This window comes from Antennarius striatus, chromosome 9 (assembly GCF_040054535.1).
Source record: "Antennarius striatus isolate MH-2024 chromosome 9, ASM4005453v1, whole genome shotgun sequence".
NCBI lineage: Eukaryota > Metazoa > Chordata > Actinopteri > Lophiiformes > Antennariidae > Antennarius > Antennarius striatus.
In genome coordinates, this window is record NC_090784.1 from 17426846 (window position 1) to 17441552 (window position 14707).

Here is a 14707-nt window from a genome sequence, read left to right on the forward strand (position 1 = left end):
GAAACAGCCACGGAAGCACAGGTAGGGCATTTCAGAGGTAATGGGATGTTGCACGGCTGTTAAACTGCTTGTTTTAGAATTAGTCATGGCAGGTCGAAGCGCAGACTGACTGGGTAGCTCGGCAGAGCTCGGGGCCATACAGGGAATGGCAAACAGGGAGCAGGTTACAGGGAAGCAGAGACACATAAAAGAAATTTACACCGAACACACAGGAAAACAGAAGGATGGAGAGAGCAGCGGGGAGATGAGATTGGGTGTTTCAGACCTCAGAGGAGCCGAGGAGTTTTTGTGATGGCTGGATACCTGGGATCCCTGAATTTATTTCACAGTTTCAGAGAAAATAAAACGGCGCTGCGGGCACACCCTCTGGTCATGTTGATGTTCCTCCTCGGGCCCCGAAGAAATGTTTAGCATATGGAAAAACAGTCACCTCAGAGGTTCACAACTGGGATCCTGACACAGCAAGAGACACAGAGAAGAGTAAGACAGAATAAATGAGGAGGGGGTGTGGGAAGCTTGGGAGTCCTGATGACGGGAGGAAAGGCAGGAAAAAGAGAAGTGGAGCAGAGATGCCTGAAGCTGGAGAAGTACATGCAAATGGTAAGCTGCATCACAGGGGAGCGAAAGGGGCGACCGGGGAAAGAGATGGAAGAGGAGGAGGAAGAAGAGGAAGGTGGAAGAAAAGCTGAAGGGGTGGGGAGGAGAGGGGGGGGGGCAGGAAGTGAGAGGGAGCACTGGAGTACAGCACTATAATTATCCTGATTGAGATTAACTTTAAACACCCTCAAATAAAAGCATGATTTCATGAAAGGCGGCTGAACGCCTTTTTTACAGACCCATGATGACTCATCCAGAGAGGGAGTTTAAAACACTGAAACATCTCACAGCAGCACCAACACTCCAGCGCTGAGTACCCCCACCCCCCCCAGAGGATAGCACCACAGTCCAATTATACTCTGTGCGTCCTCACAATACACACAACACAGGTAAATGTGGCTGCTTGACACGCTCGAACCGTACACACACACACACAAACACACACACACACATAAAGAAGCAAGCTGGAATCCAGAGGTGCACACACACACATACACACACACACACACACAGATCAGACTCATGGACTTATGCACACACACACACACACACACACACACACTCAGAATGTGCGGGGCTGGCGAGGCGACTCATTACCTCTCCCTGTCGGTGAATGAGGAGGAGGTGCTGTGCAACGTCTGCCGGCTGTCCTCCGAAGCAAGGGAGCGAGGGAGGGCGAGGGAGAGTGGGGGAGCCACGCCACGGGAAAGCGGGGGCGGATGCTGGGAACAGCTGCGATCGTAACTGGAGGAGGAGGGTAGTAGCAGAGATAGATGGAGAGAGGGGAAGGCGAGGAGGATAAGGCATGGAGGGAGGTAAGAAGAGAAGAAGAAAGAAAGGAATGGATGAGGGGTGAAAGGAGGTCATTGGAAAGGAAGAGAAGAAACGAAAACAGATGCAGGAGAAAGGAGCGGGGTGGGGATGAAGGGAAACACAAGGAAGAGAGATGAGAATAGAAATAGATAAAGGACAAAGAAAGTTGGAGGAAAAGTAGGTGAAGGGAGTTGGGGAGGAGAGAGAGAAGGAGAGGATGAAATGAAGGGAGATAGACAGAGAGACAGATATGGAGAAAGAGTTGAATTAAGAGGAGGAGGATTTCAGGAAACAAAATCACAAATAGTGGAGATATTTAGCATCAACGAACACATTACGCTGCCACTGTGAGAGAGAATTAGTGCACTGATCTGACTCATTAAAACACTGTCAGAGAGGAGAGGGAAGCAGAGCGAGACCTGGGGAAGGAGACAGACATTGTGGGATGACGAGGGAGAGTCTGAAGGGAATGAGACGGGAAGACAAACGAGGAACAGAAATGGACAGAGGGGTGACGCTATTATTTCAGTAAAAGTAGTGAATTAAGGTGAAGACACGGCCAGGAGTCACAGGTCCCGGCTCTTGAGAGTCCGACAAAGCTCTCCTCTCAGCTGTAAAAACCATCCTGCACCCTCAACGTCCCTCATTAAATCCTGTCTTCTACTTCTTCTTCTTCTGGCGAACTGCTATCTCCACACACAGTTTCACACAAACATCGTCACACTTGACAACATTAGTCACACTGACGATTTCAGGGCTCGGAAAATCACTGAGCACATATGCTGTTCTTCTATAATCATAATGAACTGGGCTCTGGCCAATTTCCACTATAGGGCTATCATTTCAGTCCATCTGTAGCAGCCTCCCGTTCTTTCTCCATATAACACATGGTGTTATTTACACATTTATGACACTGATACGCAAGCCAGTCTATAGAGAGGGGCTGCTGCCATGTCTCCAGAATGAATCCTGCAAAGATCACTTTTATATAGCCACTTTGGATCCAGCAGCAAGGTTTTCCTCCCTGGCAGGAGCGAGTGGAGTAAGTTATCCAAACAACAGTGAAGGCCAGTCTCAGGAACAGAGAGAAATGAGGTTTATCATGTATCAGCTCACAGCAAGCAGGAGGATTATCTGTGGATCTGCAGCCAGACTAGGGGTGCTGGGAGAGATAGGAGACTGGTGAGAGAGATAAGGGGTGTACGAAAAAACACAGACAGGCAGCGTTAAAGCAACTGGAAATAAGTGAAAGAATCTGGAAGAAAAAAGGCTGAAGCGCAAATAATCAGAGAAAGAAAAAGGGGGAAGGAGGTGCAAGAAGGGAGGGAAGGGAAGAGAGAGAGAGGGAGAGAGATGATGTGGGAGTGTGGGAGCAAAACTGAGATTAAAAGAGAGGTTATGAAAAAGGGATGTGAAGGAGAAGGAATTATACCGATTTGGACGATGGAATGACAAAATTATGATATAACAGAAATGTGGGAAAGATGAGTCGATAAGAGAATTACAGTTCAAGTACAAATTATGGGGGAGGAAAGGGAGATTGACAAAAAAAAAAAAAAAAAGAAGAGGAAAAAGCAGATTGTGGCATGCAGCAGGAGAAGGGAGAGATGTTCCCAGTGGTCAGATAAACTGGGTGTTACTGGTTTGATCAGCATCGCGTACTAGTGCTCCACTACATCACACAGATGACTCCCCATCTCCAGCTAATGGCCACGCGTGCAGCGAGCACTTCCTACGAGGCCTGAAAGCAGAAACATACACAGCACCGAGCCCCCACTTTGTGCTCACATGCTCTGAGATGTTTAATGTCCTGTGGGCTGTTAAAGCAGCTTAACACCACTGAAGTCACATTATTGCTTAAACCCGGCAGGCAACGGATCCGTCTTTGCTTTACCATCCTGATGGTTATGAGAAATGTTGGATGTTAGTGGCAGTAAAAGGTGCATCTGTACCACCTGTGATTTCCAGGAACACAAGTGTTGTTAATAGTCTTTAGTGAGTAATTAGCTCTCACATTACGCTCGAATACGTAGATGAGTTGTGTAATAATGGAAGACGGGGCAGGCAGACACCATGACATCATGCATATGTCTTCAACTATCAACGTGTCTTCCTCACTAAAACAAACACATCTGATCTCGTCATTAATCTCCAAAATCTAGACTCGTTTTTATTCCCTCGTGTAAAGGGCAAAACACGCTTTCGGTGTCATTTTCTAAATGCCAGGATGTCGTAAAAAATCTGTTCACATATGACAACAGCACCAACTAACAAAATCCAACATTTTACTACCGAAAACTGAGATGTGATTGGACAGCTCTGCTGATATTTATGATGTAAAGACAAGTGGATTAGTTCCATTTAATATTAAAGAAGTCCAATTTTCTAGTAGTAAGCAGGATATAAAGATAATCCTCAAATCTGTCATGTGGGTGTTTATGGAAATGAAGATCCCCCAGGACAGGAGCTGTGTTGTTCTAATCACATTTACAAATGACCTAAACACGTCTCAATGTCACTGACGTACAGATTTGTATGTTTATTTTTTTATATCTAGAAATCTACATGATAACTGATAAAACACCTCATTCAGCCTCAGTGTTCAGTTTAGAAATCCAAGATGACGTCTCATCGAGTGAAGCATCTTGTATTGATCTCACGACGGCCTAATAACTAATCAACATATTCGACTGTGAAAACACTTCTCCTTGGTTTGTAAATCAGGAGAAGCGGCAGCACCCGTCTGCTGGATGGGTGTTTAGCTCAAACGTGATTCACTGATCAGTCACAGTTTATATGTGACGGCTGACACACACACACACACACACACACACACACACACACACACACACACACACACAAAACAGAAATTTATGAGGACAGACTTCAGGTTCCTACCAGAGTTTGGCTGTAATAACCACTGCCGTCAAGATGAGCAGCGAGGAAATGGTCACGGTGACGTAGAACTGAGGGTCCACTGTAACACACAAACACACACACACACACACACACACACACACACACACACACACACACACACACACACACACACACACACAACCAAGACTATAATATCACAGATAAAGAGCATATTGACAAAGCTGAAAAATGAAGTCAGTTGCACAGGATACCCCCACAAACTGTTACAATCCAATGAAATCTCGCAATTTGACAGGGGCCAATTCCTGCCTGTGAGTGATGAGGACTTTATTAGACATTACCCGCCGCAGACACAGCCGGCTGCACACAGCAGTGACAGCCTTCACCCTGCTGACAGCCAATTCCCTGGAGGACTAGTGGCATGTGCGTGTGTTCTTAAAAACTGTGTCTCAGGGCCACCTTTATTTTAGAAATCCTTCATGTGCATCGTCTGATGCCCACCTTCCTCAGGCTCCTTCTCCTCTGCCTCTGTCCCTCCATCTTCCACTCCCTCCTGGTCTCTTGACTCCAGCAGCACCTCCTCTCTGGGCTGTGAACTCGTGTCAGAATAAGACCAGTCCTCTGAGGTGAGGGTGCTGGCCTCCTGCTGGCTCCCATGCTGGTGCAAGGGGTCTGTGTCCTGGCTGGGGAGGAGGTGGTAAGTCTCATCCTCCAGAGTCTGAGTGGGACCCCAGTCCACGGCCCACAGTGGGGTGGGTGTGACCTGGGCTGTGACAGACAGCTGGACTGGCAGGGTGTCTGCCTGCCCCTCACTCTCACTGCTGTCACGGTTGCAGGAGGAGGGCTGTGTCACCAAAGAAATCAGGAGGAGAGAAATGAGGCAGCAAGGGGTGGTCAGTCGTGCGACAGGAGAGATGGAGCTGGGGGAGAAACGGAGGAGAAAGAATGAGAGGTGGCGGAGTGACAGAGAAGTTATCTGAGAGAATGTATTGTCTGCAGGCATCTTATTGCTCAACATTGATTCCCACACCAGCCATCACTCACAATGACGTTTTATACATCTGCACCCGCTGCATCCCTCCTTCACCCCAGATACAATCCATCTTACCATCTCTCCATCGCTTCGGTCTGTTCACTGAGACTCCGCTACTTCGATCATCTTGCTCTAAGACAAGACAGAGGGGCAAGAGAGAGATGGAGAAGGTACGAAAGGGGATAGGGTCCAGCTTTCATCTATCGACAAATAAATGAGATTTTTTTTTTTAAAAACATGCAAACACAGATATGAGCATGAGTTCTTGTAGAGAAAACTGTCACTTTTTTTTGTAAAAAAAAAAAAAAAAGTCTCTGGACTTTTAAATTTAGCAGAAAATTAAAGCCACATGCCCACAGACTCCACATCTGCTCCTAAAAACAGCGTCAACACACTGATTGCCCATCTCTCTCACACACACATTTAGTGTACAGCACACCTGAGAACAACACATTCATCATCATTAGAGGTATTGTGCATGGAGCCAACACTAGAGTCCACTTCGCACAGACAGTGGTAACTTCCCATCAAACGCTTCTGCCCTAAATGCCACAGAACGGACACAAACGCGCACACACTCCGACACATATCAGTTATCATACCTACCTCTGGCACTGGAGAGAGGGAATGAGAGAGGGAGACAGAGAGAAAGGGGTAGATACAGAGAGCAAGTCAGGAAAAAAAAGGCATCCGTTGCCGTAGCGACTGGGTTTGCTAGAGTAGGAGAGGGGAGAGAGAAAACGGTGGTGGTGGTGGTGGTGGTGGTGGTGTGGGGGGGGGCACAAGAGTGTAGGAAGAGATTTAAATGCTAATTATGTTTTTTAAAAAGGAGTTCAATTAAATGGATGCAGAGGAACCAAAATGAATTTGATGAAGCAAACAGACTTGATACTGAGGGCGACATTAATGTGATCATTTAAAAAGAAAGTCCTCAATTATGTTTACAAACAGCAAAAAACACCCCAGAGACAAAAAAAAAAACCCCTCATACAGACAAGAAAAAAAAGGGGTAAAAAAGGAAGGGATGAGTGGAATAAAGATTGAATAACATTTAATTTAAATTCATTTCCACAGTCTGAACCGGCTGAGCAGCAACAAACCAGTGTTTGAAGAAGAAGTAGGGTCACATTGGAGTAAAAAAACACACTTGCAAATGTGAAGGTGGGAGTTATAGTGTCACAGCTTTATTTCATGTTGAAATGATATTTACATAGAAAATAATATCTACTACTTACACACACAGACACAGACACACACACACACACACGCACACACGCACACACACACACACACACACACACACACACACACACTTTCTCAATCCATATGCTCCTCTTCTGATACTGATACTCAGGTCTGTCCCACTCCACCCCCTTATGATGTCACTACACTCCCTCCTTCTCATCTCTTCTTCATGGCTCCAGGCCTTGGTGTCCGCCGTGTGAGAAAAACCAACACTCATTGGAGAACGCAGCGCAACCACGAGCCAGCCGTTCCGTCCGCTGCACCGTCACATTGACTGTGTCTTCCCTCATCGCTGTCATCATCCACACAATCTAAATTTGTCAAGGAGGTGACAAAGATTCATCAAGACACGCAACATCTAAAATGATCTTGACAGTGGTTACTCATTCAGCATCTGCGTCAGAAAAGGTGTAACATTGCAGCATGTGTTTAGGTGCGTGTTTGTATACCATCAGAGTCTTCGTCATCGTCTGAGTCCCCCTCTGACTCCAATAAGCAGGACTCCAATCGGCTGTCTCTCTTCACTGTCACATCGCCTCTGTAACATTTATAGCCAGAATCCATTAACAAGAGTCATCTGGAAATGACATATCATCCAAAAAGCCACGCAAAAAAAAAAAAAGTACAACAAATGGATCGGTGTATGAAATTATGCTCCATTCATTTAATGAGCTTAGAGAAGTGTAAATTGTTTTGGATACTTGCTGTGGACAAAGAGATCACCCTTCAGATTTATCTATAGGTTAAAGTTAGAAATGGATGATGATACAGATGTAGTCTTCCATTCATTTTGTTTCTCGGAGCACAGTTTTCGAAAAGCTTGCGCATTTGGACGAAAGGGTGCAGAACCACCGGAAATCATGGGGGGCAGTGTACACGTAATTAACACAAGACATGACAAAACAACAGACACATCTTCTGGGAAAAAAACTTTCTGTTCATATGTAATAATGTATTTAATGCCATTACAGACTACTAATGATTACCTAACCCGCCTCTGCTTTTATTAATTAACAACATTACGACAGCATCCAATCATTTTTGTTATTGTTAAAATGGTCAAATCTTCGCTGGCCTCCTGTGGATGGATCAACGCCAACATAAAGGGCACGCAAGGGCAGAAACGCTTGAAAGGTATGCATCTATTTGTAAATGATGCATAAATGAGCCGAAAAACAACGTTTTTACATGGAACAACAAAAAACACATTTTTGAGATATGTGCCTTTTGATATTTTAACGTCATCAAAAGGTGTCTGTTCTTTTAATAGTAGTCCACAGTGTTATGTTTAAATAAGCAACACTGTCGGAGTTGAGATGAAACTTACAGTTGAGAGTCAGGATGCAAAGGCTGAAATCATCAAAAATTACAGTTGCACAGAAAATTGCAAACTGCTCTGAAGAACTGGAGAATATAATGTATGAACCGCAGTACAGACAGGAGTGTTTTTAAGGTGTGAGTTACTGAAAAATTCAGTTTCTGCTACATGAAATAATTATTATTTTAGACGAAAATGAAGAACCAATAAATAACACATATCTCCACGGTGTTTTTAACAATGAATGTGTACCCGTCTTTTGATGTTCAAAATGTCAAAAGACACACCTATTCACCACGATTCAAATATGAGTATGGTTTGGTGAAGCTGGGTGTATAGTTCCAGATTCTTTTGGCCCAACACATCATGGTCAAGGGGATAAAAAGTAATTTCAGCATAAATTTGTTTCAAGATCCTTTAAATACACAAGCACATTATAAATCCCAGTATAGTTTTAGAATTAGCAATGTGCTGCCCTGAGAAGAATTATGCAAGAAATATAATTGGGCAGTTTCAACTGAAAACTTCTTCTTCTGTGTTGATAAGTGTTACGCCCACCTCTGCTTCCCAGAACCCGGGAGCTGCTCCCATACGATAAGGTTGCGACCTCCGGTGACCCACCGGTGGTCTCCGCTCCCTGTGGTCCATGAAGCAAAGCAGAGAATTCTGGGAGCATCAGACCAGGTCAGAGAGGCCAGGTACTGACACTGAGGCAGGGAGAATACTAGAGGGAGGGGGACGATGACAAAGGGAACAGAGGTCAACAGAGGGAAACAAAGTGCATTTGATTTTGCATTAAGTCCTGGTAATTCTTTCAATCACTCAGAGAGGAGTGGATAAGTTTTGGTTGCACATGGGTTTTGATGACACTCACAATTTAATGAGCTCTCTCCATTCACCAGATCATAGCAGGAGCCAATTAGGAGGCCTCCTGTCTGGTGAGCACAATCTGTTACCCCGGTGATACTGCTGTGATTGGTCAGTCTGGACATGGTTCCTGTGATAATTGGACAGATGTTGGTTGGAAGGATTATGCAAATGTTCCAAAAATCTACCTTCTATTTCAAATCTTTCTGTATCTCACACACATACTCCACTCATCCCATTCCAAAGCTCACCAGTCCTCCAGTTCAAAATCTTGATCCAGGCTTGACCATGAGCCAGAAAAACTCTGTCCCCCCGTGGGCTGAGTATCAGACGCCCACCCAGTCCCCCTCCGCAGCCCGTCACCCGGCCGCTCCAGTGGTGCAGCAGTCTCAAAGGGTCTCGATCCCAACACCGGTTCTCCCACACAGAAACCCCTCCCTCAGCCGAGCCAGTGAACACCAGTGGACCCTGAGACTAGAGAGCACAGAAGACATGGTTGTCATGGTGATCTGAGTCTTAAGCCACTATGTGTGTGCTGAATGTGCTCGCATGTGAGCAGTTTTAATATGTAAATGTCTTTGCCGCCATTGGTTCTAAATGGATTGTGTGCACGACAAACAACAAAAACGACCACAATGACGTGCCATGCTTTCACGCTTTGGGCGTATTTGGATGATTGGTTTTTGAGAATAAATGTACACATGCAGCAGCAGATTTCAATACCCAATATAAAAGGCCTTTTTGCTCAAAATACATACAGTATTCTCTCTAAAATTGGCCAAGCTCCACAGCTTACATCTCAAAAAAACATCTTTGGTTTTCATTTGAAAGCACTAAACACAGAGAGTGTGTGTGGGAATCAATGTGCAGAAATATGTTTGATGTTGATTCCGTTTGATTTCCTCAGGAGAGGCTTTTTCACATATTAATACTAAAAATGTACTAAAATTACTTTAGACAGATTCTACAGAGGAAGAAAGGCACTGGTGGAATTTTGTGTTGGCCGTCAATATAATAAAAATAGGCTGAAAATTTAAACAGCAGCTCGAGCATCCTCGTCACGGACAGCATTAACGCATTAAGTAGGTAAATGATGGACCCACCTGCACAGAGGTGACTGCTTCCTGGTGAGCGTTGACTGACTGGCAGTTCTCAAAAGTGTGCCAGCTCCAGGCTTGAACTTTCCCCCCGTCTGAAGGGGTGACAGTCTGAGGTTAGCGTGTGCTCACAGGCATCTGGAAGTCATTACCGCTGGTCACGGTCAACCCACCTGAGACCAACTGTCTAAACTGTGAGCCTGCATCTCTCTGATTTGTCCTGATAACTCTCTGCTACACTCTCTAACTTGTTGGCAGATTATGTCGCCACATGAGTCTCTGCCTTTAAATCAGTAATGACACGTGCACTCACCTACACACTAATTAGGACAAATACACGTACAAATATGATGTGAAATGACAACATCCCATTCCAATTATACTGTTCGTTGTGTCACAAACTGTTCTTTTTTTTCCTCACGTACACCTGCTTGCTTCACAAAAAACTCACCTGATCCAGTGATGATGCAGCCATCCTCCTCTGGGACAAAGCAGAGTGCAGTCACGGCATTGAATGTGTAGATAGACTTAACACACTGCCCTGAAGGTAACAGGAAATTCTCATTTAATTGACAGGGCACAGAAACCACCAGTTACACAGGAAAACACTGATTACAATGCGCATGCACACCAGTTTCCCAGACAGGACCCTGAAGCGCTGTGTATCTTAATAATACATATATGTATATGTCTGTGTGTGTTTGTGTGGTTGTGCATACCAATGCTCAGGGCCCAGATCTTCACATAGCAGTCTGAGGAGCCGCTCAAAATAAACCTCTCCTTGTCGGACAGAGACAGGGCCCGGGCTGGGGAGAGGGCAAACACACATACACACGCACGCGCACGCGCGCACGCACGCGCACACACACACACACACACAGAAGAGTGGGAAGGGAGAGGAGAAAGAGAGGGAGAAAGGAACAAGGTTCAGATAAGGACAAAAAGAGGAGAAAAATGAAGATGGAATGATGTAAAAAGTAGACTGCTATAAAAAAGTCAAAAGCAGATATGATTTAAAAAATAAAATAAATTTGTGAATGATTACAATGTGGCAGTTGCATCCTGGCCAAGTTGCATCCTGAATGTGCAGCACTACATCGCTTGAAATCTGAAGTTGGGGAAGCAGGTGGGGAGGAAGTAAAGGTGGAGCCACTGGAGTTAAACTGATGGAAGGCAGCCTGTTTCAGACAGACAGGGGATTGCCTAAAGTGTCCACTGAGATTATCTCTAACTGGAGCTGATCTGATGAACGGCTCCTATAATTACTAGACCGTTGGACACAGCCATTACTCAGCTGTAGTCAACCCACACGTGAGTGTGTCTGTGTGTGTGTCTCTGTGTGTGTATGTGTGTGCGTGTCCTCACACAGCCTTTTGCAGTACTCAGGGGGAGGTGCAGACAGACAGGTGACCCCACCAGTGTGACCCCCCAGGTTCTTGTGCTCCGTCGCCGTGGGAACATGCCATACCTTCACCGTCGTATCTCGGCTAGGAGCAGAAACACAGGCAGTGACAGAAAGGGAGCACGTAGGAGGACAAAGTGTGAGTTTTGGTGAGTGAGATGAGGCAGGCAAACACCAGCAATGTTAAAAGGCTTACAACATTAATCATGAGAGACTCGTGCCGGGAGAAGGTAGAAAAACAAATACCCGTCAGGCAGCAAGAGAGAAAGCAGGGAATATTAAGTGATAAATTAGGTGAACTGTTCAATTTACACTTCCATTATGTAAATTAGGGCTTCTTTTCTGCGTTACCTTCCAGAAATCACCAGGTTGTCAACAGCAGCCACACAGGTGACAATGTCATTGTGACCTTCCAACAGCCTCAAGCGAAACTTTGCCTTCTCCCAAGATGATCTGAGGGATGTAAATTCAGCATCTGTGAAGGAAACGATTTGCGTAATTAGCAGTGTTGCCTCATCGCAACCCCGTATGTTAATCTACACAGCAGATTCAGTTTAGATCAGTCCACCACCAACTGTGGAGGTAATTTTGCAAATGCAGCCTGTTGATTTTAACACTGACAGCCACATGTACTTGTAAGTCCTGTATTACAGTGGGTACAACTGTTAAACCTGATTTTATATAATAAAATAAGGAACTGAATTCTACTTTTAAAGTAACGAAAGTAGCTTTTTTGAATTATCCCACCTTCTTGTCGAAGTCGTTCATCGGACTCGCTGGGTGACTCTGTCCTTTCCCACCGCATGCCTGTCTCTGCTCCCCCTCCTCCGTCCTCCTGCCTGGCAGCCGCCTCTGGCATCGCTTCAGCATTGGACACCTCTTCTTCCTTGCGGACCTTAGAGGCTGGAGGTGTTTGTGATGGAAGAGTCTCAGGGGCATCCTCCCTGTGCCAGTGCAGAGAACAAGAGCTGAATGAATAATCAAAATGCAAACAGCACACAACATTTTGACAGAGAACATACCTGTAGAGGGTCTGAGTCCCACTCAAAACAATTTCTCCTTACTAATGACCTACTAATCTCTATATATAAAATGTGTGTATCTTATTTAGGGTAATGTTGATACCCCACCCCCACGTGATTTTACTGATGTCCTCAGATGCCCTTAGGGCCTTTAATACGGAGTATGACATCCCTGAGTGATGTTTACATTGACACGACATGAGCAGTAAAAAGTTCCAATTTTCTTCAAACGTGACAGCATTTCACCTCCAGTGTGTTTGGACAGACACACAAAAAAGATCAAAAGCTTCAAAGTGAATGTTGTTGCTTTTGAAGAATTATGCTTCTCTCAATCTGCCCCCCCCTTGCTAGTACCTCTCCCTCACTTCCTTACACTTGTCTTTTCATCTTCTCCTCTTTTCCGTCTCCCACAATCCCTGGAGTTTGCTGCGGGCCAGAAAGCTGCAGCTGAACCTCAGCCAATCTAGAACGCAGCTCCGCCTTCCTGGAGATCTGACAGGCAAGAAGACACAAGATTGGTAGTAAACCAAGCTGCTAAATCCACAACTTGTTTATATGCACAGCCGACATACTCAGCCTGCCATAATTTATTACCGTACAACTGGCAACATCGGTTGTGTATGTCATCTTCCTAGTGGGCAGAGAGCACTCCACCAGAGTTACAAATTAAAGGTCGACTACATTTAAAGCACACATATATTTGCTGTGGATCTGGCGCTGCAAAATTAAGTTTTAAAAATATATCAGTGATCTCCTCTGGATTATCATGGCTCAGGCTTGCAGACTACATTATCTTGGAAGACTGAGAATATGAGGTTTGAAAATACTATCTAATTTTTAGAAAGGAAGGTCTAATAAAAACAGAGGTGCATTGTGGGGAATGTAGGATGACTGTTAACCCTTTCTGGAGACATCCAAATAACTGTTAGTATTTGTTCATAGAAAAAGAAAATCTGTCTGTTTTATTTATAGTCCTTTCAATAAAAAGTAGGACAATTGCACTGAAATAAAAGCATCAACACACGAAGTCACATTTTATACATTATATACAGTATATTTTTCTGTAAAATACAAATCTGAAAAGTAACCATACGTTCCAGATTTTAAAAAAATGGAACGAAAAGAAAAACATGTCAAAATATAATAATAAAACAAATTTGAAGTACACACTAGACTAGAAATACAAGAGATAAAAGCCATGTACAGTAAAAATACTGTACAGAAACAGTCTAGGACAGTTTTTAAAACATTGTACATCTGAGAACTTTTGCCACATTTTAATGTCTATTATTTTAATGATGAGGCAGAATTATAGGGCACATTTTGTGTAACACACTATTTCATAAGACAAGTTCACACAAAGGAAATGCAACACATAAATGAATAATGGCTACTGCTAGTAACCTTCATCATCTTCACTATAAGATCTTATACTATTGACGCGTAGGGCGCCACATTCCTCTCCCTTTCCAATTAAGTGACATTAATACCGCAGAACAATGAATTGAGGCATTTTCATAATATAGTGAAAATGCCTCAGTAATATAGTAATAAACATTATTTGTTCTGCTCACACTCTTTAATGAAATATATGTCATATTACATTTGCAACTATTGTTATTAAGTTAGATTTATCACATATTTGTCTTCTTTATTATATCAACATTTTCATGCTTAGTACACGATGCCTTACATCACAATTTTGGAGCTTTCTAGCATCAAAACATAATCCTACTTTCTCGGTTTATTTGCCGATGACGTGTTTCTGTACCTTAAATCTCTCCTCTGGAGTGAGACTGAATTTCAATTCCAGATTTTCAATCTGTCTCAACTTCTTCTGTAGTTTCCTCACCTCCCCCATCTGAAACTAATGCTGAACCTGACTGCGCTTTAAACGGCCTGACTCACACTCACTCCGAAAAATGTCAAACACACAACATCGCCGACAAATAAAACAACTGGAGGGTTTCATGTAAATAAACGTGAAGAGGCAGCTCCGCGGTATGAAGACGTGTTGCCGGATGTTGACGACAGGAAAGACGTGTGTGACTGTCGCCACAGCGACACCGTGTGGTTAAATTGGGAATTCCACTAACAAAGAGTTTCACCGGTGACGCAAAAAGTTTGCAGTTTTATGTTTTATTCTCATTTTAAAAACTATCTATGACATTACGCTGCATAGACTAAGAGACACAAGCGTGTGTTATGTTTAACTGAAAACCTAACGAAAAAGTCAACCTATAATGAAAGGAGTTTTGAAAAACTGACCATAACTGTATTTTCTGAATCATACTGGATGTATGACATTGTAGAGGAATGTACTGTATAATGATATTGGATTAACAATCTATAGTGCAGATGTTGGGATTTTTTGTTCCATAATTATCTATGTCAGTGATTTAATTACAATACTACAAAAAGGTGTTTCGGCAC

The 14707-nt window shown here is 43.9% G+C and overlaps 2 protein-coding genes across 2 annotated transcripts; both read right to left on the bottom strand.

Annotated features, from left to right (window-relative positions):
• Positions 1 to 1190: 1190 nt before the first annotated feature.
• pianp (PILR alpha associated neural protein) lies at positions 1191 to 5409 on the bottom strand. The gene is made up of 4 exons (XM_068323678.1): positions 5399 to 5409; positions 4792 to 5210; positions 4309 to 4387; positions 1191 to 1341 (listed from the first exon to the last, which is right to left on the bottom strand). Exons 1-4 carry the CDS (start codon positions 5407 to 5409, stop codon positions 1191 to 1193), a joined length of 660 nt encoding a protein of 219 aa, XP_068179779.1.
• A 1100-nt stretch (positions 5410 to 6509) lies between these two features.
• Positions 6510 to 14296, bottom strand: si:ch211-154o6.3 (uncharacterized protein LOC563854 homolog). Its single transcript, XM_068323771.1, has 13 exons — positions 14046 to 14296; positions 12648 to 12766; positions 12000 to 12196; positions 11604 to 11727; positions 11216 to 11337; positions 10570 to 10656; positions 10302 to 10391; positions 9857 to 9945; positions 9005 to 9227; positions 8761 to 8883; positions 8445 to 8610; positions 7018 to 7106; positions 6510 to 6879 (listed from the first exon to the last, which is right to left on the bottom strand). The coding sequence occupies exons 1-13, from the start codon at positions 14133 to 14135 to the stop codon at positions 6782 to 6784; spliced, it is 1617 nt and encodes a 538-aa protein (XP_068179872.1). The 5' UTR covers positions 14136 to 14296; the 3' UTR covers positions 6510 to 6781.
• Positions 14297 to 14707: the final 411 nt, after the last annotated feature.